Raw genomic sequence first — 26,849 nt, 5'->3', positions numbered from 1 at the left:
CAAAACAAACACGAATACAAAATCACTTTGTCTATAATTAATCAAAGCAATTGTTTAATGTAAATTTACACAATTTCGTAATATTTCGGAAAAGCGCAAGGAAAATAAAGAAGCTGCAATTGTAAATAGATTGGAAACAAACCGAAAAGTTGTTAAAAAATATGTGAGGCAATTTAAGGTTGCATTCGACTATGATTTGGGGGGGTAACTAGTAGTAAGTAATATGGCATTAAGAAACAATGTAAAATTTACGATTGCAAATAAGGGCACAAGGTGTAATGGTTAAAGAGTAAAGCGGAAGGGGTAATGCGGAAACCAAAATGCCAAAGTGCGAGTTGTGCAACTTTGAAACCACACGAAGGATCGAAGGTTTTAAAGCAGCAAATAATCGAAACAAGTTTAAGTTGCATTTGCATGTATTGTATTTAGTTTGCCACAAAACGTACTTGAAAGCATTGTTGCGCTTTAATCAATGCTAGAGAGCACGGAGATTGTATGCGAACCGAATTGCAAATATGTATATAACAGTGTAAACACATACAAACGCAAATCTGCATATCAGCTGCAATGCAGACGGGTCACAAACACACACATACATAGCCTTAACACACACACACTTGCGCACACTTGCACACACATATCCATAATGTTGCTAAACAAATGCGAAAATCAAAGAAATTGCGTAAATACAGGTCTCTCTCTCATTTGTTTGTTTACATTTACGCTTGCAACCGCAGCATGCAACAAAGCTGAAATGTCAATTTGCTGTCAAGAGAACAACAATGCCAGCGCATGCATAGCAGAAGAAGAAGAGCTTAAAACAATAGTTGCTCGGCAAAGGCTGCTTCTGTTGCAGAGCAAATAGCAAACATGCGTTAGAAGATTACTCATATGACTTCTTGGTCGACCATGGTAAACAAATGTCACTTGCCGCATGCCACATGCTACATGGTACATGCAGCTAGCAAAATTCAATGATAGTTTCTTTATTAAAGTGTAGTTGTATTACGATTTTTTGTATGTATTTGTAGGTTATTGAGAGGTTTAGAAAATGCAAAGAAAATTGAGGAGAAAGTATGAAGTATGTACCGTTAAGCCCGATGACCCACCATTTTTGACAAGGATAGCAGCAACTGTGGCTCTAATTTGAGAAATATTTCAAAAAATGCCTCTCTAGTTTACTGAAACTTTTCTAGAACTAGATTGAAAAGTTACTGGAATACAGTTAACTTCGGTTGCATTGAAGCTATAATATCCTTTACAAATAAAAAGTTTTTATGCAAGTACGTGGTTGTGATCGTTTACTTTGATGGCAGCTATATGCTATAGTGGTCCGATCAGACCAATACAATTTGAATATCGTACCGTTGTAAACCGACTCAGCTCGTCACACTTAGTATTTATACTTGTATATATTTTTATAGGGTCTGTGTTGTTTCCTTCTGAGTCTTAGAAACTTCGTGGCAAACTTAATATACCCTCTTCAGGGTATAATGAACTACCACAATTTGGCCGTAACAACTTTTTATGAGTTCTCTCCCAAACTGAAATATATTCTAATAAAAATTTCATTTCTTTTCTTTCTCAACTCCGACAGTTACTTTCGAAGATGACTGCAGCCAGGTAGAATGTGCAACCGATAGTGGCAGCTGTCCACCAGATAGCATAGAACGTGAGCCAGCGCCTGCATTTGATGTGCTGTATGGACCCGAGGAGTTTATGCCACCGCATGACTTCTACGATGATGTAGATGATCTCGGCGATGCGGTGGAACAGCACTTTGATGAACTACCAATGGAACTGAGTGCTGCTACAGAGTTGCCAATTGCAGCAAATTCGACTATAGGTCAGCTGTCGGATGATAAAGTCACAAAAGTTTTAGAAGTTGAAAACGCGCCGGAACTTGTGCTGGTGAAGCGCCAGCTACACTTTGACAATGGTCCTACTGAGGTCATAGATGAACATGAGCGCATGCTACAAATGTGTTGTCCCACTATGACACTTGAAAGTCTACAACGACGTCGAAGACGACGTTCTTCTAGTGTAGAAGATTGCAAGTGCAAGCCCTGTAAGGCGCTACCACAGTGTCCGCGCGGTAAAGTCGCCGTAAGATTGCACGAAGCTAAAGGTGTACCAGGTGACTGTTGTCCAACTTACACCTGCGCTCCGAAAAGAGAATGTGGCAATGCTGATGTCCAGCCCTACTGGCTTGATGCGTGCACACGTTGCAGCTGCCATGGTGAAAACGGACCTGAACTTTGCCACAACGAGTGCCCCATGAACGAGATGGGTGAGATTGAGACACAACGCAGCTGTTACGCGACCGATTCGAATGAGCCCATGTTGCATGGCAGCGATTGGTATGAGAACGATTGGTGCACCAAATGTCATTGTGAAAATGGTGAGCGAGAATGTGTGGGAAGTTTATGTATGCCAACCACTTGCAGCAATCCAGTAAAAATACATGGACAATGTTGTCCACAGTGTCCAGTGGGCGTGGAAAATATATTGGTTGTCCATGAAAGCTCAACAGACAAAAGTATATCTAGCCAAGTTGATAAAAATCTGCAAGGTGAATCTACAACCACAAAAACTGCGTCTGAAACATTTGAAAACAGTACAACTACAGCTTCTACGATAGCTCCTGCGGTAGCCACTTCCACTTTAACTTCCTTAGAGACTTCCTCAGAATCTTCGACAACGCAGGTGGCTCTCCAAAATCAGTCAGCGAGTACGGAAGTGCATACGAAACAATCTTCCAGTACAACCACTGACGTAACTAGCACTGATGTATCGACGAGTACTGCTGAGACCACAACCACCACAAGGAGTATTGATGATATTGCATCTGAGGTTTACTTCGGCCCCAAGAGCTACACATCCACTGAGGAGAGTAGTACATCTACACATGAGATTCTAGAGAAAGCAGACGAAAATACAACGCAGTCTACGTTAGAACCACAGTCTGATACAACTACATCCACTTCTTCATCAACTCCCGAATCGACATCAACTGCCGAACCAACATCAACAACTTTTTCTGTGAACAATAATAGTGAAACAGTTTCTACTGAAACTTCTACAACGGAAACGTCAAACAGTACAGAGTATAGCAAGGAGTTCAGTGCGGTAACAAGTGCTTCCTTGGGCGACAACGCTTCGACTATGGTTTCTGGTATTTATAATGATGCTGCAACATCCACAGAAACTTCACAAGAAATACCGATCGCTACTGGTAAGACCGTGTCTACAACGATCACCAACTTCAAGCCAACTGAATCAACAACAGAAATTGATTCCACTAGCTCCACAACCACATTTTCAAGCACCACCTCAGCGGATTCAACTACAACCATCTCAAGTACACCTTTGGTATCCGTTGACACAACCTCTACACAGCTTTACAGTTCCTCAACCAGCGCACCCCATTCCACCACCGTAAGTCCACAGGCATCTACCACTTTCACCACAAATTCACCATACTCCAGCACCGCCGCCACGCAAACCGTTTCCACTGTCGTTTATTGGTATACATTCTCAACATCGGCACCCTCACCGCCCATACCACAACCCACCGTTTCTCAGCCAAGTGTACGACAGTTCTTCACACGTCCCGAGGTGCGTTACATTGGCGCAAGTGCATTTGTCGCTTTCACTGTCATTTGCGCGCTGGCGGTGTGGAAATTGTGTATGCCATCACGTAGCGAGAGGCTCAAAAATCATTATCGGACGGTGCCAAGCTCGGAAGCGACCAGTTTGAGTCACATCTCAAGTACGTCGCATTCGTCTATGGCATAAATGGCGGGCGGACGGGAGGTGAAGTAGGAAATAAAACGGGATTAAATGTAAGAAGTTGCTGCACATAATTCTCAGCAGTGGGCACATGTTTTTAGAAACTTACTTACATACGTTGATGTAGTTAAAAACTTAGGCAAGTTTATGTTTAAAATGCTGTAGTGCAGGTGACATTTCTTTTTAGTTTTGGGGTTAATCGCTGTTAAATTAAAGTGAGTTGCATTCTAAGGAACCCCTAAAGTTTTGAAAATATTGGATATTTTAGAGATAAGAAAATAAAATTAGGCAATAGCCAAATGGTAAATTTAGCAAAGTCAGGCACCAGAATTTCGCTGCTTTGTTTAGCAAATTCCCAAACCTGACTGGTTTTTTATGAATATATGATATTAAGTATAACGATAATTTAGCTAAATATGTTGTCATACTAAAGTTTAGATCTGCTTTATATTCAAAACAAAGTGTGATGTCAATATGAAATTCCTTTCTTATGGGTTCATATTCAAACAAATCATAGATATTTTGTTTCTACGGTATGGTTTGTTAAAAAATAATGAAAACTTAAAATAAGGGTGCTCCTTCCTAGATTCTGTTGCGTTTAAGACGCACCACATTCTGTAAAGGCAATTGTCGACAATCTTGATAAAAGTAATTTAAATCGTCCAGTCAGACCGTCAAGTGAGCACTGTTTCGATTGCCCAGAAGCCAAAAACATTGCCATTCAACGTCAACCAAAAACGGTCCTGGAGAAAATTTAAGAACAAATCTCACTTCATTATGTCCTCTCTCAACCACCAGGTGCTCTTGATGAAGTTCATTAATACAAAAAGTTTTATTATGTTCGTTATAAAAAACTTCGTAGCTAACTTTCCTGTTCTGAAGCGACTTAAAACCTTTAAGCCTTTGTATTAGTGACATTTATGTATATGTATATATACAATATTTTAAGCCAGTAAATGTATATATTCACTTGAGATAAGTGACACTACAATCTCAGCAAAAGATAAACCCTTAAAACTACGAAAGTGTCACTGCAACCGCCAGCAATTATTGGAAAAAAAATTACAACTATAACAAACAAAATTATAATTCTCATTTTAAATCTTAATTTAATATTTTATTTACTTAGAAATTAAACACTTCACTATTGTAAATTATTATTTTAAATTTCTTTTAAACAAATTCTACTATTAAAATGCATATGTGCATTATATTGAAATGTACCGAAAAAAAGTGCGAAAAAATCAGCAATTGGCAGAGATAATTTAAATAATAAATTTTGTAGGCGTTTACGTGTGCCACAAATCAGCGCAAAAAAAGCAAATTCTCACACAAATATTAATTATTAATTTATTTTTATTTATTTATTAATATTTTTTTTTTGTGTACAGTCGCATTATTTAACGTAATTGGCAATTGTGTAATAATATCTTTATTGGCAATTAAAATCGCATTAAAATCAATGTGTACAAACTCATTGTTTTTTTTTGTTGCTTTTGATTTTATTTTTCATTTCCTGATACGAAATGCGTGTCAATTTAATTTAGTCTTGTTTTTCTGCAGCGCGTTTTGTTATTGCTTTTTGTATCTTTTTATAGAATATTTTTTTGTTTTTCATCGAAAAAACGCCTACATTAATTATGCACACACACACACATAGACACACATGAATCAGAAGACATTTGCAATTAAACTGATTTATTTTTATTGACATAGCTATAATTTACAGATTATGTAATATAATATATTTTTAATTTAAAATATATAACTGCATAGGTATGTATGTATGTATATGAAATGTGATAGGACAATGTTCCAGACAGAAACGGTTTCGTTTTTAAGCAGGCAACGCAACACGCATGCATACTAGGGAAAACCTAGAGTTAGTTGTATATGTGTATGTATGTGTGCTTGTGTGAAAATTTTCAAATTGAACAAACTAATTTTTTTAAATAAATTTTTTAAGCTATTCCAAGCATTGTTGGAATTTTAACATATTTTTTTAAAAGATCAACAAGTTTCGACCAAATTTTTTATAAATATTTTAAGAATTGACTAACTTAAAGAGTTTTAAAAATGTAATTACAAACTAACAAATATATAATTTTATGAAATTGAAATTGTAAGAAAATTATACGATAAATTATAAATAAATTTTAAATTTAAATTTTAAATTAAATTAAATTAAATTATTTTTTTTTTATTTTAAGACATTTTAAAAAAAAAAGTTTGGGCTCTACTATTAAAGTAAAAAATAATAATGTGCAAACTGTAAGCGCTTTTAATTGCTAAATGCTGTTATTTAAACTTTTTTAATTACAATTTTTAAAATATAAAAATTTTTTGTTTTAAAAAAACGAAATTTCAAATTTTTCCACCGACTGTGCTTATAACATTGGCCATAGTAAAAATATAAAATTTAAGTGCTTTTAAATTTAATATTGTAATATTTTTTTTATATAACTTTTGGCAGAGGAAAGTTAGTATTAAAAAATATAGCATTAAAAACACAGACATTTTATTTCTTATTTTTACAATTTAAAAAACATTTTTAACCGCAAAGTATTTATTACACAAGTAATTATATGGACAACAACAATTCATCGCATTTACATAAATTGTAAAGCAAATTTATTATAAAAATGCAAGCAATAATGTATTGTACGAAAAATAATACACAAACACGATTTCAAAACTGAAAAAGAACTACCCACAACAAAAACAAAATTCCTAACAAAACACTTTCAGCACTTAGCGGAAGTCTAATAGAAGTACGATAAAAATATAATTAGAAATATTTTTAAAAAAATTCCAAACACGAAAAAAAATGTATTAAACGAAAACGAAAAAAACCACCAGCAAATTTACAAAATTTATTTCTCAAAAATTTGTTTGGAAAAAGTATCGAAAACAGGTTTTTTAATAAATCAAAAATTTGTTAAATATACAAAAAATGATAAACGTAAAAAATTTGAAAAGAAAATTCCAAAAAAGAATATACAACTTTTCCAACATAATTTCTAAAATTTTTTTTTAAAAAAAATTATTTTGAAAACCAAAAATATACGAAAACGATTTTTTTTGAGAACCAAAAACTTTTTTGTTAAAAAACTATATTCGAAAAAAGAATGTATCAAAAAAAAAATTTTATACAAAAATTTTAAGCAAAATAGTTCTTTGATAAAAAAAAATTCGAAAGCAGCGTTCAAATTTTTTAACCAATTATTTTCTATACATGAAATAATTTAAGAATTTTCGAAAACTTATTTTTGATTTACTTGTATATATTTCATTATTTTTAAAAATGTTTTAATTGAAAATAAATTTAAAAAACATTATTGAACGCACAATTATACAAATATGATAAGCATCATACAAAATATTCTATAGATGAAAATGTCTATACAAATTTTTTTGGAAATATTAACCAAAAATTGCTAAAACGAAAATAAATGTTTACCGATCCGACCTAATTTAATCAAATATTTTTAAATTACAAAAAACCAAAAATTTAGAAACAAATGTTTTTCGTTAGAAAACCACAATAAGTCAAAGTCAAGGAAATATTAAAATTTAATTTTAAAATTTCAACACCACAAAATTATAATTTTTTTATAACGCTTTTGTTTATTTTTTTTAATAAGCAACTAAAAATATAAATTTAAAATACACGCACTCAAATAATTTATTGACTAAACTATTTTTTACTTCATACCGAAATTATGTTATTAAAATTTCGCAATTTATTCATATAATTTTCTTTGAAATTCATTTTGTTCAAAGCAATTAGCATTAGTAATTTCCCTTTTATGTATATTGGTTAAATTTTTAGTTAACAAATGCGTTAAGTTACATTTGTAATTTTAGAAATATTTATGTTTATTGTATTATAATTTTAAGTCTACAAAATTCTCATTTACTTTCACTCTCTCTAAATTTTTGTACTCTCATTTCATAAAAGTAAGTTCAAGTACCTAAACTTAAGATGAATAATTTATGTATGTACATATGTATTAACCAGAACCAGAGCAGTTAAATGTTTTCATTATAAAAAAGATTACGATATTTGAAAAAATAACTGTTTTTGGCGCCTAATATGTAACTGTTCATGTATAAAGATTATTAAAAAAATAAAATAAAATATTAGCAAAAATTGAAAAACAAACGAAATATTACAGTTTTGTTATTCTGAAAAAATATTAAAAATATATAAACGTAAGTATTCGATTCGAACTGCTAAGCTGTAGAACACCCAGTGCTTGAAAATTAATTCTAAAAAGTTTCTAATACTCAACAAAAAGTCTTTTGAACAAGTTTGTCAGTCATAAAACAAATTAAATTTACTTCAGCAACGAGACATATTTTTTAAAACGTTTAAAATTCATATTACGTTCCTAAATATACAAAACTTCTACAAGCAAGATGAACTCTACGAAGCGATCGACGCGTCAATCTCACAAAAAGCCGATTAGCCACGAGGTTAAGGACGTTGAATCGGGCATACCACTACGTACATTGGAGAGCATTTACGATTCAAAACATATGTTTTTCTCGCAGGAGGATTTTCAGGGCTGGTGAGTTTTTGAATTTAGTATGCGGGAAAGAGTTGTCAGTGGAACGGTTAATGGTCTATTCACATACAACTTTCCAGACTTTTCGTAACAATTGATTCGTAACAATTGATATTTAACAACGAAACGAAGAAAACTTGAAAAGTTTCACAAAATTCACATTGTAAGAACATTAAAAAATTAGGTGAGTTTAGAAATAATTAGCTAGATTCAGCAAAAATCGTGAACTATGAAGCTTTATGTACTGCGAAAGCTCAAAAACTTTACTCTGTGTTTTAATTGACTTACGTAGCTTTAAAAAAAAATTTAGAGAGCATAGCATATTACGATTTTATCTAACATCTCTAACATCTTTTAAATTTAATATAAAATCGAAAAGCTTTAATTTAAGCTTTGTCACTCACGAAAAGTAATTTAATACCATTTCATAATTTTCTTGATGCTAAAACTGCATATCTTTATCATACAAGCCATATAAAAATTTACAAATCGTGTAAAGCGTTTTAGCATTTAGGAAGCTTTTAAATGTGATTCAAACCGAATTCTTAATATTTCACAAAATTCTGGGAAGGAATTTGGTGTATATTTGACTACATTTTATAACCATTTTTGGGCAAAGAATAAATGAAATAATATTTAATCTACAAACAGGTAAGATCTTATAAGCTTTCATAGTTCTAAGTTTTCTGAAGCTTGTACTACATTTAGCTTACACTGTCGATATATTGCTCACAAAATACATTTACAAAGGTTTGGTCTAAAAAAGCTTTTTAAAAGTTTCATGAAATATTGAAAGCTTTATTAATAACTACAAGAAAAAAGCTCTTTAGAATAAATTAGAACAGTTGAACTACCAAACCAAAATAAATAATTCTTTCGAGCAAAGCTTACATATCTTGTAATAAATTTGGAAAGAATTAGCTTCAGGGCTAAACTTCTAATTTCAAAAGTTTAGGAGATCATGCGATGTTTTAATATTAAATATTACTATTACTAAATTTTCATACAGGTATGAGGAAATGTGGTCGGCTTCAGATACTAAACAGAAATCTAAAATGCAGTTATCACGGTAAGGATTCTTTTACCGCCATAAAATCTTTAAAACTAGGCTCAAACTGATTCCATACAGCACATCGCTACTACGACTAGACTATCTGCAATTTAAGGCGGCACGTATAATACAAAAATACCTGCGCCGTTGGTATTATCAGCGTATCTATCAACGCAAACGTACCGCGGCCATACGCATACAATATGAATGGCGGAAATTCTACAGGAAGCATAATACATACCGCAAGTTGGAGGAGGAAACTCAAGAGGTAGTCGAAAAATACTATTTCCGGCAAGCGCAGAGGATACAAGCGCTGTGGCGTGGTTGGTACACACGTCAATACATACACGATCACAGTCAATTATTAAAGACGCAAGTTTTAACCGCCGAAGAGCTGCTGCAATGTGTGGCCTTCAAGCTGCACCATATGATGCGCACCTATCAAATACCCGGTGTTTACTCATTAAGAAACTCACAGTGAGTTTAAGTTCTATAATCCGATGATAGAGCATTACGCCAATTAAATTTCTGTTGTGCATTTCCAGCTGTCTCTCGAAAGTGGAAAAACTCTTAGCAGCCATGTCCTTCAAGCAGCATAATAAATATGTGCGCCAGTTGCGTGCCAAGCTGGAAAATCAAACAAATATTGCGCGCAAGAAGTTTGAGCATTCGTCTTACACTACCTTGATACCATATCCAGGACCAAATGTACATGGTCATTGCGATCCGAAATGCGAAATTTTGGAAAAATCTAAGGATGTGGATCGTCGTATGTTCAATATCTTAAATATTTATGAACAAGCCGCTAGTGCTCAATTACGCGACAAGCATCGAGCGGTGAAAAAAAGACGCCGATCTGTTGAACGAAAAGAGAAGAAAGCCGTGGGTGAGTATCAAAACAATTAGAGGAGAAACAAAAAAGTTGCTTTCGTTTAAAAGAAATACGTGGACGGAACCGTGAGAAAGACCGCACGTTTACTCTGAATATGTTCAAATCTTAATGGACTTTCGAAATCCAAAATTATGATTACGTTTTGTGTTTAACTATTAACGCCCCCTTAGTCAAAGCTCTGATCTGCTGCCAGTATTTGTCGTAGAAAAAATTTCATTTTATAGGATCTTATCATAGTCTTATGGATGTGTTGACCCTTTCGATTCAATTCTCCAAGCCAATATCTGCCGCGAATAGAATTTCATGTGATTATATCTCCACAAAGTCCAAGAGATGCGTTAAACCTTCCGTTTCAGTTCTTCGAGCCAACATCTGGTTCGGTAAGAAGTTTTATAAAATGTTTAAAGAGCTTTAATCTTGAGATTATAGACAACCACCATTTAAAAGAGAACCATATTTTAATTAATACACATACGCCTTTACACAAAAAAATTTAAACCCAATAAGCTTAAGTATTGCAACATGCCTAAGCATTCTACCACTCTTTCACATCACTAGCCGCTGCTAAATCAAAAATAGCGCAACGCAAGTCATCTACAGTGGAAAAGAAGACCGATTTCTGTGAGGATATTGTAAACAGCATGAAGCGTTGGAGTATCTTGAGAGATAACAATGTGGCCGTAGATCCAGATATCTTTCGACGTCCAGAGATGTTAGAGAATTTCTTGCATGAAATTGAGACCATATATAATATGATGCAGGAGCATTGCCATTGTAAAATAAAAATTCTAGAGCAATTATGCCATTGAAAACATAAGAAACAGAGAGCCAACGACGTGCATTGTCTATGTTATTAACCTTTGATAATTGTGAAAAATAAACTGAAAGAAGACGAAATCGCAAAGTTTTTTACTGAATCAAATGGAAATTTATTACTAACAGCAATCGAACGTCACTCAGTAAACGCTAAGCTTATGCTGCGCCTGTACTTCGCAGTGCTAATCAATGTTTTTCATTTTCTTTGTCAAACGCATTTTAGTTTTCTCGTATATATGCGCAGAAGGTTTCGTTAATAAAACGTTCATTGCCCATCTTGTTGACGCAACGGAAAATGGAAAGAATCTTAATATTTAGCACTTGCTTTCTACTCTTGTTTACTGCCTTCCATCAAGGTCCTCTCTGTTTTTTGTTGCTCGCATATTGGCTGTAGTCACTTGAATGTATTTGACGGGCTAGTTTCGCGCGTCAATTGCTTTGCTTTGATATTTTTTTTCCGGTTTTTTCGTTAACTTCTCATGCAGCGCTTTGTAGTTGTCTAGCGAAAATCGTTAATAAAGAACTGAGTTGATAGTATGTCAATCGGAATTAATCATGAACTATACTCGTACTCGATATAGATGGTGTGACATTGGAACTTATAACGGTAATCAACTTTAAAGTAAACAAAAAATTAACTGAGTTTGCACAGCTTGGCGTTTTGAGGTTAAGGCCACCGACTACAGCCGTTTTACATTTCTGATAAGAGTAGCCAGTAATTATTTGCTTAAGTTGTATCATTTATAATCTTTGACTACTATTACTTTTCACCTTAGTTCTATAGGTTTCGCGGTTTTTTCGACTGAAAACGAAATGTAAAACTTTTGAACATTGTTGGTTGAAGAAACGTTGTTGATAAAAGCATTAGAAGGGGTTCTCGAAGTGTTTGGCAAGTATTTTGAAATATTGGTATCGAAAATTTAAACCAATTGGAGCATTTGTTTCAGATAAATTTCTTGAATAAAACTCAGCAATTGAATCTTATTTCAGTTACTCTTGAAGCATGGATGCAATACCTTTAGAACCGAGTGGAAAAAAACTCTTTTGAACTGTAAAAAGAGTTTGTCTTTATTCAGAGTTTCAACGTAATTTGCTCTTGCGAGAACTAGCAACTGGAACAAAATAGTGTGAAAATAGAATCAACGTTTAAAAACCAATTACAAAGACGTTTGTTGGGAAGCTGATTCTGTAAAGAGTTTAAGTTTTTACGAAACCTGTTTTCTTGTCGTAAAAAATTGTTAAATAAAGTTATCTGGTTTGAGGTTTCTGGCGTTTCGAACGGATGCCGTCTTTTTATAGAAGAAATAGTGCTCAAAAATTACATTTCTAAAGAACTCAAACCTTATGTAATAGTTGCAAAAAATTAAAAGTTTATTTTTTCTCAAAAATATATTGTTACCATTATTGGCGTTGCCTTGTTCACGCCATTACTTTATTAAAAATAAATTTAGATTTCCTGCAGATTTTCCAGAAAACATCTTGCTAGCTACTTTTGCTTCCTTCAGACTGCTGAAATGCTTTACGTTTTTTTATTTCCGTTACCTATTTTTATGCTCTTCGTCACAATTCGTTTCAAATTCCAAGTATCATTGAGCATTTTATCTTCAACTTTGCTTTCGATTGACCACATCTTCAGCTGACCAACTGGAACAACTGTCATATTACAAAAACAACTTCACCGGACTACCGCCCATTGTTCGGCCATGCTTGAACGTTTGCTGAACTGCTCAGCCTCACGTACTTCCTTCTGAGCTCTACGTCCGTACCGCTAGCGCATCAAACTATGCTTCAACTTAACTTTGTTTGTGCGGGAATTTTGAGCGATGTTCGGTAACCAACTGTTGTGACAGTGGTGAAGCGTTGTAAGCAATCTTGTCTTTGGCGTCGATTGTCCATCTACAATTGAATTGTTGTTTGCAGCTACTACAGTAATTCAAGCATCTGGACAAAAGTTGAAGGACAAAATACCGCAAACAACAAAAATCATACCCATGCACTTTACTAGGTTGGCAAGGGTGTATGTACTAGCAGGATACTGTACTTATATATATTATATATACATATCCCACTTCTGATTTTACTACTCAATTTCTATGATGACTGAAACTGCGGTTGGTACGCTAGATTTGCTGTATTGTTTTTCTCAACTCTTGAGCTCGAGTTTATCTTTGCATTGCTGTTTTCCAGACATTTTTTATTCCCTTCATTTTTCCTTTATGCATTGCAATGTGGTGATAATACTGCAATATTTTACGCTCTGGTTTTGCTCTATCCTGTGGATTGCAGTGCCTTTGTACCCTTTGTTTTTTTTTTTTTTACCATAAGTTGTCGGGAAATGCAATAAATTTTTTCGTACTTTACTAAGTAAGTAAGTAAATCAGACAAAACGCGATAGCAAAAAATTAAATTTCAACAATTTCGACGTTTGTCCTTTCGTCCTCAATTGCAGCACAAGAAATGTATATATGTTTAAAAACAACCACAATAACAACAGCGAATGACACAATTGCTTCAATAACTTCATTCAAACGCTCTCGAATGCTGTTGTGCTGTGTAATGCACTTTGCCAGTAGGAAAAAGACTGGCGGCAACCAGTGTTGGAAAGTTTAAGAAGTTGAAAAACTGAAAAAATTGCAACTTGAAAAGAGTGATTTTTAAGACTGACTTTGTGGTAAGAGTGGGGAGAGACATCTGAAAAACAGCGTCATAAAGTCTAACAACACTGAAAGCTGCTGTAGTGCTGGCAGCTGAGAGACCAGACTTTAAAATGGATCGAAAGGGTTGATAAAATCCAAAAGAGAGTTTAGAAATAGTCGTTATCACAGATCAGATGTTAAAAAAATCGAAAGGGTTGATAAAGCCCAAAACAGAACACAGAAATAATCACTAAGCTGGCTTGATGAGGAAAGATTGAATTAGTACGAGTAAATAAGTAGTTTCAAAATTAAGGGAGAGCAAACATGAAAAAAGTGAACTTCAAAAAATCTAATATTATTGCAAAATTTTGATTTTTAAGTCACCCTAAAATGTAAAATATTTCACAAAAAAATCCTTTTTTATTGTTTGAAAAACCGTCATTTTCCCAAAAAAAAAGTTTAACTAATAATACATTTTTTTTTGTTTTACATTTGATATAATTTTAAACAGTAAAATCTGGCTCTGCTATGACGTCAAGGTAATCCATAATTTTTCGAAATGAAATTTCAAAATAAATCTAATTAGTAAACCACATTAAATTTTGTAAATGTACTTTATTTTTATTTATTTATTAAAAAAATTATTCCTTAAAAAAACACAAAAAATCGCGGTTCATATGACTTATAAGTGGATATAACGGTTATGATACGTTTTGACACATGACATGAAATTTCGTTTTAGTTCTTTAACAATTCCAACTCTGTTCAACGTATGCATGTTTTGGTTACACAGTAGGTACAGTGAATCATCATGAAAATATTATATAATTGTTTTTGTACTGGAATTTTAGTGCATTAGAATTTTTGTTGCCTGTTGGCGTCTTGGTGGCTACATTGACTATAGTTACAACTCAGAAATATATATGTACATTCTCAGATAGTGTTGTTAACATATTTTCCGCAGCAATGCTAAAGTTTCATATTTCTTCAAGATACACTACTTTATCCATACAAAAACATAAGAAATAACATAAATACATAGGTATTATACAATATTTATATAAATGTAAGCTAGCGCTACTCCTGTGTACCCTTATTCTTTATGGAATTGTTGCAATTTTTTTGCTTGCTTATTTTTTCTGTTATTACTGCATAATAGCACTTATAACGGCGTCACAGTCACTTATGTTTTTCGCGTGCTCTAGCAATGCAATTTCTTGGTTCACATCATTTACAGACTGTGAATATGGTTGAATATGGATTTCTTCTTCAGTGCTTTCACTTGCACATTTTTTCATTGTCAACCGATATTCTGAGTGTTCTTCATATTCGCGTTTGCACGTACTGTATGAATGTTTGTATATTTTATTATTATTTTTTTTTAGTTTCTATGTAAAATTAGAGTTTTTCGCTTGTCTGTTCTACTGTTGGTACTGCGTTGCTCTTCTTCACTTTTATTACGGGTTTAATTATTTTAATTTAAGGACATAATTTTACTCCTCTTTAGTATTTAGTCTTACTTTCAGATTATGTCTCCAATTTTTTTGAGTTGAGCAATAAAAATGCTTCATGAGCGAAAACATCTGTTTATACGTAGACTATAGAAATTGTCCTAACTTAGATATAACACCCACCTCAGGACCAATATCCTAATTTCTCAGTGCAGAATTCAATTTAGTACAAGCAAGCATGCGTAATCCGATGGTATATAGTACATATAGACAAACCCCCGATACACGAAAAATATGGCACAAAACATCCCATGCTTTTTTCACAATAACACGAGTAATTTTCGGTCAATACTTGTATTACTGTCAGTTTACACAGTTTACATTAAGAATTATTTTTCACTTTGCAACTTGAAGAGCTTTAAAACATTTTTATACTCATGCAACATGTTGCTACAGAGTATAATAGTTTTGTTCACCTAACAGTAAATCTAGTTAAATATACGGTTATATATTTATTATAAGAATTATCATGAGTGAAGTAACGAGTTGAAAGTCTTTTTTTGTTTTGGTTTACGAAATTACTTCAGGAATGTTTTCTGCCTCTACAACAACATCAACAATAGGTTTGATGTGACATATAAGTGACGAGGTAATCTCACTGGACGCTGGCTTTATATGAGAAAAGCAGGCACCGTTCCTGGCCAGTGCTAAGGTGACGCTCGTGCCTCGATGTGATGTGATTTAAAACTCATGGGGTGACCTCACGGGAGGCTGGATGCCAGCTGGCTCTATATAAGTAAAGCAGGCACCGTGCCTGGCCAGTGCCAAGTTGACTCTTGCGCCTCGATGTGATGTGATTTAAAAATCATAAAGTGACCTCACGGGAGGCTGGCTGCCAGCTGGTTCTATATAAGTAACGCAAGCACAGTGCCTGCCCAGTGCTTAGGTGACGCTCGTGCCTCGATGTGATGGGATTTAAAAATCATGGGGTGACCTCACGGGAGGCTGGCTGCCAGCTGGCTCTATATAAGTAAAGCAGGCACCGTTCCTGGCCAGTGCTAAGGTGACGCTCGTGCCTCGATGTGATGTGATTTAAAAATCATAAAGTGACCTCACGGGAGGCTGGCTGCCAGCTGGCTCTATATAAGTAACGCAGGCACAGTGCTTAGGTGACACTCGTGCCTCGATATGATGTGATTTAAAAATCATGGGGTGACCTCACGGGAGGCTGGCTGCCAGCTGGCTCTATATAAGTAAAGCAGGCACCGTGCCTGGCCAGTGCCAAGTTGACTCTTGCGCCTCGATGTGATGTGATTTAAAAATCATAAAGTGACCTCACGGGAGGCTGGCTGCCAGCTGGTTCTATATAAGTAAAGCAAGCACAGTGCCTGCCCAGTGCTTAGGTGACGCTCGTGCCTCGATGTGATGGGATTTAAAAATCATGAGGTGACCTCACGGGAGGCTGGCTGCCAGCTGGCTCTATATAAGTAACGCAGGCACCGTGCCTGGCCAGTGCCAAGTTGACTCTTGCGCCTCGATGTGATGTGATTTAAAAATCTTAAAGTGACCTCACGGGGGGCTGGCTGCCAGCTGGTTCTATATAAGTAACGCAAGCACAGTACCTGCCCAGTGCTTAGGTGACGCTCGTGCCTCGAAGTGATGGGATTTAAAAATCATGAGGTGACCTCACGGGAGGCTGGCTGCCAGCTGGCTCTATATAAGTAAAGCAGGCACCGTGCCTGGCCAGTGCCAAGTTGACTCTTGCGCCTCGATGTGATGTGATTTAAAAATCATAAAGTGACCTCACGGGAGGCTGGCTGCCAGCTGGCTCTATATAAGTAACGCAGGCACAGTGCCTGCCCAGTGCTTAGGTGACGCTCGTGCCTCGATGTGATGGGATTTAAAAATCATAAAGTGACCTCACGGGATACTGGCTGCCAGTTGGCTCTATATAAGTAAAGCAAGCACAGTGCCTGCCCAGTGCTTAGGTGACGCTCGTGCCTCGATGTGATGGGATTTAAAAATCATGAGGTGACCTCACGGGAGGCTGGCTGCCAGCTGGTTAGACAAAAGGGTCATTAACCTCACAATATGTAAACAAAGAAGTCATTTACCCCGGCAAAATGTAAACAAAGGGGTTACTGATCTCATAATGTAAATAAAGCGGCCATTGACCTCATAAAATGTAAACAAAAGTTTCATTGATCCCAAATGTAAATAAAGGTGGTTGACTTGGCTAAATATAAACAAAGGTTGAGGACTTGGCTAAATGTAAACAAAAGGGTCATTAACCTCATAAAATATAAACAAAGGGGTCATTGACCCCGGCAAAACGTAAACAAATTTTTCAATGACCTCATAAAATGTAAACAATAGGGTCATTGAACCCAAATGTAAACGAAGGTTGCTGACTTGAGTAAATATAAATAAAAGTGTCATTGATCTCATAAAAGTAACCAAACTAGTTTTTTTTAGTTTAATAGCGGCAGAAAACATTCGTTAAGTAATTTCCAGGATCGGTGCCGAGTTGACAGTTCTTCGCCGGTTAAAAATCCGGGTCTGTTCCGGTTATTTAGACCCAGATATTTCTTATTATCTTTTTTATATTTATAAACCTTTTTTATTAAATGATATTCATTTCCTTTTTGTTATTTTAATTTTTGTTCACACAATATAGATCTACATTCTCTGAAACAATGCTCTTTTAATGAAAATTTCATGCTCGAATTGTAACGGCACCTTCTGCACATCTGCAGCACAGTCAGACACAAATGAACAAAAACGAAATAAATAATTCGCATTTCTATATAATCAAAGCATTTTTATTATACAAAACGTAATAAATTGAGTACATAATGAAACCGTTCAAATATACATAAATAATACGTATTTACATTCATATACTTTCAATGATGCCAAAACGCCAATTAATAATATTGTTTGCCATTATTTTTCATCTGTTGCACCCTTTACTTGAAGGCATCCCGTTGTTTGCGCAAACAAAACAACACATAACTCGGATCTGTATCGCCGGTGTAATGCTGCACATCCGGATGATCAACTCGCAAAAATGGATTAAACGTCCTTTCCTCACACAGCATCGAAGGCGGCGTTGGTAATTTGTTTTCACGCTGCTTTTGTGCCCACCACAAACGTGCGCCAATACTACAATTCTCTGGTTCAACACATTGAGCAAAACGTAGATTTAAAATTGTATTCTCATGGCCACCAAAGATGCGCGTCTGTTTAGGTAATTCAAGGAAACGTTTTACAATAGTATACATTTGATCAGGCGTACCCTCATCAAAGCCACCACAACCACCTTGAAAAAGTGTGTCGCCAGTAAAAAGTGCTGGCGGTCCACCCGCACCACACTCCACAAAATAACAATAATGACCAACGGTGTGGCAAGGTGTGTGCATACAATTCATAGTCATCTCACCCAATTGCAATTGCTCACAATCCTTAACCCAATGATTAACAGATTTGATGCGCTCATCACCAGCACATATTTTCACATCGGGACATGCAGCTGCCAACTCTTGCGTACCGCCCGAATGATCCTCGTGATGGTGTGTTATAAAAGCAAAGGAAAGCTTTAAATTTTCCTTTTTAAGTATTTCAAAGAGAATTTTGTTATCGGAGAGATCAATTGCAGCCGTACAACCGGTGGGCAAATCAGTAATCTGCACAAAAAAGTGTTTTGAAAGTATGAATTTTAAGAAATCAAAATGTTTTACCAAATACATATAGTTATTGCTGCGTGCCGGTATTATCTTAACTACCATACCTTCACAACACACATCTATAATTTTGCTGTGTGGTTCGGATGCAGCGGGTGGTGGTGGTTTAGCTGATTTGCAATTGGACCACGAACGACGTGCATGCAACGCTGGGTATTATACATTTTTTAATAAACTATTTTCAAAAGAATGCTTGTATTTATAATAAAATAAGTTATTTTACCAACCCTTGCTATATATATAATGGGCTAAGCCACGTCCAAATAGTGAGCACATTTATTTCAGCTAAATTTTATTGCAAATTTACAAATTTCAATCTTCAGGCATAAATCACAAATAGTTTTTTCAATTTTTGACGTACATAAATTCATGAGTTAATTTGGTATGTTTTGTAACTGAAATTCCAACAGTTTCAAAAACAATAATAAAAAATCGAAAAAAAAATGTCAGCTGCGATATCATTCCAAAAGCGTATTAAACATAGAATAAATTGATATGCTCTGTGGCAAGTGAAGAATATAGGAAATTTTAAATTCACATTTTTCAGAATAAACATATACATAAAAACAACGAAAATAACAATAATATATACATATTTAGTTATGGAAATATTTAAAGAATATGCATAATATTTAACATACTACCCAACACCATTTTTTTTTTCGCTCCACCAATAAGCTTTAAGCTTTAAAATTATCCTTCTCCTTGCGTAAACTGCCCATTGTCTTAATGGGATCTTGCTCGCCAGCATGTTTTTGCACATTAGGCTCATGTACACGCATAAATGGATTCCAAGATTTCTCCTCGCCAATAGTTGACGGTACAGTTGGTGCTTTGGTAGCTCGTCGCAACTTTGCCCATTCAATACGTTTCATAATTCGCTCATTCATAGGTTCGACATGACGCGCATACGCCATATTCTGTAAAGTATACTCGTGTCCACAAAAGACTTTGGTGTCTTCCGGCAAAGAAGACAATTTTTGGCACAACGCTGAGTACATTTGGTCGGGTGTACCTTCAAAGAAACGTCCACAGCCACCTTGGAAAAGTGTATCACCAGTGAAAACTGCCCTGTCATCACCATTCGATGATTCAACGAAGTAACAGATATGTCCTGTGGTGTGACAGGGCGTGAAAAGGCAACTCACTTTAAGATTACCAATTTCAAATTTATCGTCCTGGGTGACTTTATTTGTAAGTGCACCTATACGTTCGTCGCCACCATAAACAGTTAAAGGTTTGCCAAAAAGTTTTACCAACTTTTCATTGCCACCGGCGTGATCCCAATGATGGTGTGTAGTTAAAACTTTAGTGAGATGCACATTTTCATCTCTTACAGCAGCGAGCACGCTCTCCGGATCGACGGGATCAACAATGGCTGCTTCTTTTGTAGAGCTATCGATAATCTAAAATGAAAACGTAATAATTATTGTTGTTAACATAATACATTTGAAAACTTACCAAATACATAAAATTGTCCTGCAGCGCAGGCAACACTTTTATGTGCATTGTGTTCAGCTTCAAATCCTCTACAGAGCTATGCATCCTGTTTATGCCAACTTTAAATAATTTTTGTACTGCAAGAGAGAAAAAAATGGTAAACTTCAGTAAAATGTTAGAATTACACTTTTTTTAATTTCGTCTTTTTATAGCAGTTTATGCTCAAAACAATCACTTTTGTTGTCATTTCGTCGCAGCGCCACAAATTCCGGACTTTGCCGGTTGGTGGCAAGTACAAGTGCACTCGCACCAGCGAACGGGCCACTGCACACACCTCGAAAATAAGTAGCGGTCAGATTGCGTACAACACCCTGCTGTACGTTTCTCCAAGCGGCCGATAACATTTAGTTCTATGAAATGCAATGATTTTGTATTTTAATTCTCGTGTATATATATGTAAATGGTATATTTTTTGTGCGATATCTTTTTTTTTATTTTTGTTGTTTATTTGCTATACTATTGTCGCTGTTTTGTGCGTTTTTAGTGTACCGTGCTTTGGGTACAGATTTTATCAGACTTTTTTGTAATTTGTCACAAATATCACCAATGTTTACTTTATATAAATGTATTGCGTAAAGAAAATTGTTGAAATTAGAATGAAATTAAAAAATATTACTAAACTGTAAAAAAAATAAGTTCCGTACTTCAACTTCTGATTAGAATAAAACTGTTGTTGCCGGATCAGCAGAGAAAGCGCAGTTGACGGCAAATGAACTGACGTCATTTTAGTCATATATTTATATAATATATTTTTCAACTTCTGATTAGAATAAAACTGTTGTTGCCGGATCAGCAGAGAAAGCGCAGTTGACGGCAAATGAACTGACGTCATTTTAGTCACATATTTATATAATATATTTTAAAGTAAATGTAAAAGTTCTTTTGATATATAATAATGAATTTATATGTTTTGATTTATATAATAATATATTTATATATTTGTATTTATATAATAATAATTATAATCAACATTTAAGACATAAAACCGAAAAATCAAAAATATTTTTTTAATGCGATAGTTTTTGTTATGGCAACTTTCATCAGCTTAACAGCTGTTCGTGTGCGCTTTTCTTTAACAACACTTAAATTCCTCAAATACACATGCGCCCGCAAACTGTAGATGGCGCTGCGATATGCCATGTTCAATGAAAGATTTTAATAGTACGTTAAATTTAAATACTATAATTGAAAGTTTTTCTTATTGTTATACCCTGAACAGAATATATTAAGTCTCCGAACAAATTGTTCAGACCGGATTACTTTAGCGTATAGCTGCCATTGTATGGAAAACTTTGTTTGATTTAACATGATAGCTTTTTCGAAATTTGGCGCAGAATATTTTCCAAGGCAACTGTAAAATATTTGAACAAATTGAGATTCAGTTCAGATCAGACCACTTTAGCATATATATATGTATATAGCTGCCATACAAACTGATCAATCCGATCAAAATCAAGTTTACGTATGGAAAACTTTTTTTTATTTTTAAAGAGCATTATACTTCAGTGCAGTCTAAAGTCAATGTTTTTACGTTTTTTTTAAATGTTTCAGTCTAAGCAAATTAAATATTTTTACTTTCAATTTAAAGCAATTTTACGCACCTTGTGCCATATTAATACCACTGTTCTGTTCGTCAATCAAACAGTAGTCATACAACAAAATATTTTTTATATTTTTTCTTGCACAAAAAGAAAATTAACAGCAAGAAATAATGTCCGATACGCCACACGAGCGCAACTCGAATTCTAAAACAAATCTAATTGAGGTGCAACATGTTGGTGTCACAGCCAAACTGCAGTCGCCGCTCAAAAATCTGCTACAATCATCACTTTCTTCAACGGAAACGGAAAATGGTCAGCTGCCCTTTCACGATCATCATGGACACAAGCTCAAGTACAATAAATTCTCCAACGACACACAAGCCGAAACGGAAACAACTACCGATAACCCGTCCAAGTTGCTCTACGAGATGCACGCCGTACGTGAAGCTTCCACTCGCCATCCGGGCAAACGTAATCCAACGCCTTCAAAAATCGAATTTCAACTATATAAAACGGCATCGAGACGCATACACCGCTCGAAAAGCACACCCGCAACTACGCTGAAATGCAGCGATAAGAAAAGTAAGCGCAAACTGTTCGCTGAGCGTAAAAGTGCCAGCAAAAAGTCCACCAACCATTGCACATGTCATGCACGTCACGGCAATAGCGATAATACGATTTTCCAACGTTTACGCCATTCGCTTGATAATATGCGTGCCGCACGACCGCATATTTCAAAACCCAAAGCTTCCAAATGTGGCAATATTTTTGACGATTTTCTCGAGCCTTCCGCGCCACAGCAACGGCAAACAAAGAACGATTTTAAGCAACAGCAACAAAGAGACGTCACACCGCCACCAACACGCATAGGCGTCTATCCTTTCGAGCATGGTTGTGCTGAATATTTGCGTACCACCGATTGTCATCCACAACTGTTGTCTGTCGTGCTGGCGGAACGTGCCACCTACTATGCCACACGCTTTTGGGCTGAGTTCTTTGGCAGTTTGCATATTGGTGTCACTTTCATTGTGACTTTTCTGCTACAAGCGTACCGTTTCGTACTCGTCTCGCTGGTAAATACGTTGGCGGTGGGCTTTCTACACATGACTTCCGATTATTTAATTAAGCCAATATTAACGGTAGCCTTCAATGGTTTTCTACAGCCACCATTTATACTCATCTACAATATTCTTACCTCTGTGCGTGATATCCTGGCGCCTGTTGCCGAAACCATAAATAATTTTATGCGTCCTGTAGCCACGGTGGGGCGTAGTATCCGTCTAGTGCATGTGAGCTATAGCAATAAGAAGTTGGTGAAAGATGTTTGATGTGAATTTAGTTTGTATTTGTGTTTTAATACATTTTTTATGTCTGATATTAGTTGAAAATTTATTTATTAATTACAATATTTATTTTAGAAACATATAAATGCTGAGCTTGAATATAATTTAAATATTTATCGGACTACTATAGCATATAGCTGTCATACAAGTACAAACTGACCGATCAAACTCCAATACTTGTATGGAATGCATTTTTATTTGACGAGATATCTGCTCAAAATTTTTTTAAACCACTTAGATCGGACCACTATAGCATATAGCTGTCATAAAAACGTATTTATTAATATCAAAATAAAGTTATTTTTATAAAAAAAACGCACCTGTTAACTAGAATACCGTTTTGTTGTAGTCAGACTAACGATATTTTTTTCTTATTTTTATATAAATATACTCTGAATGTTTGTTTAAAGTTGATTTTAATAGTATCGATAAGTTTCCTATAAACAAACAAAAACTCAAATACTATCGAAATGACTTGAAAGGCATGAATACCAAATGTAAACACTTCTCTGACAAATAATCATATGGTAAGGCGTCAAAAAATTATTAATATTTATTATCAACGCATATAGAGAGTTAAAAGACTATTGGTATTTTAGCTGATATTTTCTTTAACAGGCCACACTTGAATAAATTCTTGCACCACAAATCATTTTAAATATATAACAGAAAAAAACTTTTGACCTACATAAACTGCATAGCTATAATTACAACGATCCGTATGCTGCTCAGCCAGAGAACTTAGAAGTTTTAAGTTCTCTGGCTCAACCAGTTTCTTATGCCATTTGTTGCTTACTTTATATACGTAAACTACCGACCAGTCCTTTTATGTTTCATTTCCACCTATTCCGCTGCTACAATCATTTGCCGACAGTAGGCGGAGCTTCTGGTGTAGTTTTTGTGTCAGTCTTCTGTTACTGGCTGAAACAATCCCTTTACGCACACATCCATATTAAATTACATATGTATGCACGATTATATTTTTAAGGACATTTACTCACATACAAACAGTGCCCAGGATAAGTGTCGTGTACACATTTTGTCTGTCTACACTTCAACCTCCCTTATCAGACTACGGAATTTTACGCAAAATTGCCTCATTTGGGTGTCAAATAACAATCAAATAAATTCCAAGCAAAACCCACAGCACCGCTTGCAACCATTTCATCATCTGCTCCTGCTTTTCGCTATTGTGCCTGTAAATACCCTTTTTTTTACTCTCTAAATACCCACTGCTGCAGCAGCATCCGGCGTAAAGGAGCCTAATGAAATTATCAGTGTTTGTAACGCTACTGAAATTTACCCTCAAATTTAGCAACAACAAGCAACAAGCATGCTGCGAAAAAAAAACTTTGGTGTTATGATTTATTTTGCTCATTTCGTTGCTTAACACCAAGCGTTTACACCAATTTCTAACCACCTAACTTCCTGCTATTCCTATTCACTGTTTATACATTTTTGGTTTTGTCGTTGCGGGGTAGTTGGGTTGGCTGGTAAGAAATTTTTGGTTCAAGCAACAACATATGTCAGCAACTTATCGCTCATTGATTGAAATAATTACCTCCCCGGAGAGTTGTAAACGCTTGTGAGCTTCTACATAATTCAATTTCGGCATGTAACTGCTATGTTTGTATAAGTTGTGGTATGTGGAAATCACATCAACTCCTTACTTTATTTGAAAGTTTAATTAAATAAACAAGGAAACGAGTTGTTATGGTGAATTTAGGCACAAATGTGCTTGAAAGGACTACAGGCTTGGAACCCAATAACTAACAAGCAGCAGCATGATCGTTCCGCCAAGCCAAAGACTTTTCAGTTAATATACAATGTAATTGACTGCGATTTCAAGGGAAGAATTCGAAGCCCTTAGCTAAAAGGTGTAAAAATGGAGGAAATTTAGTAGCTTACAGAGTAAAAATAACAATAAATCTTAGTATACAACTTAGTTAAGCGAATAGGAGGTGGAAAGGTAACCGTTTATCCACCGACAATCAAGATTTCATTCATAAACCGAAAAAAAAACATATGGCGCTGCATTTTTGTTTCAAGTACACTAATTTCACAGGTTTTTACAGCTAATTGGACACTTGCCTGTCAACGAAAGAAAAATATTACAACAACAACAACTCACAAAACAGATGGTACGTACTTTGGATTGAAATACAGGCGAACTGGCGTTCAGTACTACATAGAGAGGCACACATAGTTTATAAAAGGGGTATGTACAAATTACAAAAACAATAAGCAACGTCAATTTAATTGTAAAACGACTCCTGCACAACGAAAAATCGGTCTACAGACGCAAGCCAACTAAGCAACAATGCGCTGCACTCAGTGATTTATGTTGGGGTGGAGGGAGGAGGTGACAGTGTGTAATTATGATGAGGGCTGGTACTTAATACTTGTATATATACATATATGTATGTAGGATGACATTAGGTGTCCGCTTACATGCACTGACTTTCATACATACATATTTTTTAAGAAATTATTATTTTTTGATTGATTATTATATCTTTATAATTTTTTTTTTACTTTTATTTATAAAAAATTGCAGCGAGCACGCACAAATTAAAATGCAAGTGTATGTACAAGTATGTACTACGCATCCATGTAAGTAAATGCGAGGGTTGAGCAAAGGGCTGATGCAGGCTGTGGTTCAATTAATGAAAACCGCTAATTTTGGGCGAGTGAACGCTCGGAATGATGAATTGTGCCTTGGGGAAGTGGAAGTGTTAAAGGGCGTAAGAACAAAAATCGGAAATCTAGATATCTACTTAACCAATTCCACGAAAAATTCACACTAAAACAGGAAGTTGTAAAAGTAATTTTCGAAATGTAGGAGAGATCATAAAGATATGCTACTTATTGCTATACAATTGTAGGAGATTGAAAGTGAGATTTAAAAATCATTGATTTTCTAAATAAATATGTACATACAAATATAATTTACACATATTCAAATAGCAGTAGCTCTACAAATTCTGTATAATGATAGCAATCTGCATTTTCACTAGTTTATCGTGAAATAAGAAAGTGACCGTAAGGCCTGTCTGTAAACTCATAAACTACTTTATATGCTTACCTACTTATACAATGTAGACTGATCGACTATATTGATTACATTTTTCACTTTTCCACTCCTCAAACTCCTTTCGTATAACTGTAACAGGTAGCATTTTCTTGTGTACTCTGTGTCTCCTTTTGAATTGTCAACAGTAATCAGCTGTGTGCTTTTGAAAAGGTGTGATGATCCAGTCTGATACCAACATACTGAAGTGTCTTTGTGTTTTTTGACTGCATTCTCTGAAAGAAGTCAGAAAGCGATAATACTTTTGGTAGTTTTCGCATTTACATACATAAATATATTTGTTGTACAAGTAGTAGTATGAGTGATAAAGGTCACTTAAAATAGCATAGTGATACAAACAGAGAAACAATTTTTATTAAGTAAGCCTGTTGGCGATTCGAAAAAATATATTCCGCCAGCCATCCTAATATAATATGCATCAG

General features: G+C 35.1%; 5 protein-coding genes across 24 annotated transcripts in view; 3 read left to right on the top strand and 2 right to left on the bottom strand.

Annotated features, from left to right (window-relative positions):
- Rcd2 (Reduction in Cnn dots 2) overlaps positions 1–7,962 on the top strand; it is a 205,692-nt gene extending 197,730 nt beyond the window's left edge. For all 14 annotated transcript variants that reach the window (XM_070110991.1, XM_070110990.1, XM_070110988.1 and 11 more), the window contains one exon: positions 1,598–7,962. In XM_070110991.1, coding sequence (XP_069967092.1) covers positions 1,598–3,798 — 2,201 coding nt within the window. In that variant the 3' untranslated portion in view covers positions 3,799–7,962. The remainder of the gene's footprint in view (positions 1–1,597) is intronic.
- Positions 7,963–8,078: 116 nt separating this feature from the next.
- On the top strand, positions 8,079–11,203 carry LOC106619497 (uncharacterized). Of its 2 annotated transcripts, XM_070111249.1 has the most exons (6): positions 8,277–8,366; positions 8,444–8,547; positions 9,373–9,432; positions 9,493–9,891; positions 9,960–10,300; positions 10,865–11,203. In XM_070111249.1, the coding sequence occupies exons 3-6, from the start codon at positions 9,383–9,385 to the stop codon at positions 11,113–11,115; spliced, it is 1,041 nt and encodes a 346-aa protein (XP_069967350.1). In that variant the 5' UTR covers positions 8,277–8,366; positions 8,444–8,547; positions 9,373–9,382; the 3' UTR covers positions 11,116–11,203. The 2 variants fall into 2 exon arrangements, with proteins under 2 accessions (XP_069967349.1, XP_069967350.1); XM_070111248.1 differs by lacking the exon at positions 8,444–8,547 and having other exon boundaries at positions 8,079–8,366.
- A 6,806-nt stretch (positions 11,204–18,009) lies between these two features.
- On the bottom strand, positions 18,010–19,270 carry LOC138855627 (hydroxyacylglutathione hydrolase-like protein). The gene is made up of 3 exons (XM_070112076.1): positions 19,180–19,270; positions 18,950–19,101; positions 18,010–18,895 (listed from the first exon to the last, which is right to left on the bottom strand). The coding sequence occupies exons 1-3, from the start codon at positions 19,226–19,228 to the stop codon at positions 18,179–18,181; spliced, it is 918 nt and encodes a 305-aa protein (XP_069968177.1). The 5' UTR covers positions 19,229–19,270; the 3' UTR covers positions 18,010–18,178.
- On the bottom strand, positions 19,211–21,228 carry tzn (tenzing norgay). Of its 6 annotated transcripts, none has more exons than XM_014237624.3 (3): positions 21,097–21,228; positions 20,414–20,529; positions 19,211–20,358 (listed from the first exon to the last, which is right to left on the bottom strand). In XM_014237624.3, exons 2-3 carry the CDS (start codon positions 20,495–20,497, stop codon positions 19,633–19,635), a joined length of 810 nt encoding a protein of 269 aa, XP_014093099.1. In that variant the 5' UTR covers positions 20,498–20,529; positions 21,097–21,228; the 3' UTR covers positions 19,211–19,632. The 6 variants fall into 6 exon arrangements, with proteins under 6 accessions (XP_014093099.1, XP_014093097.3, XP_014093098.1 ...); XM_014237622.3 differs by having other exon boundaries at positions 21,074–21,216; XM_014237623.3 differs by having other exon boundaries at positions 21,007–21,115.
- An 847-nt stretch (positions 21,229–22,075) lies between these two features.
- LOC106619509 (uncharacterized) lies at positions 22,076–23,594 on the top strand. Its single transcript, XM_014237619.3, has one exon. It carries the CDS (start codon positions 22,164–22,166, stop codon positions 23,319–23,321), a length of 1,158 nt encoding a protein of 385 aa, XP_014093094.3. The 5' UTR covers positions 22,076–22,163; the 3' UTR covers positions 23,322–23,594.
- Positions 23,595–26,849: the final 3,255 nt, after the last annotated feature.

Source organism: Bactrocera oleae, chromosome 6 (assembly GCF_042242935.1).
Source record: "Bactrocera oleae isolate idBacOlea1 chromosome 6, idBacOlea1, whole genome shotgun sequence".
Lineage (NCBI taxonomy): Eukaryota > Metazoa > Arthropoda > Insecta > Diptera > Tephritidae > Bactrocera > Bactrocera oleae.
This window is presented reverse-complemented; position numbering and strand designations above follow the sequence as displayed.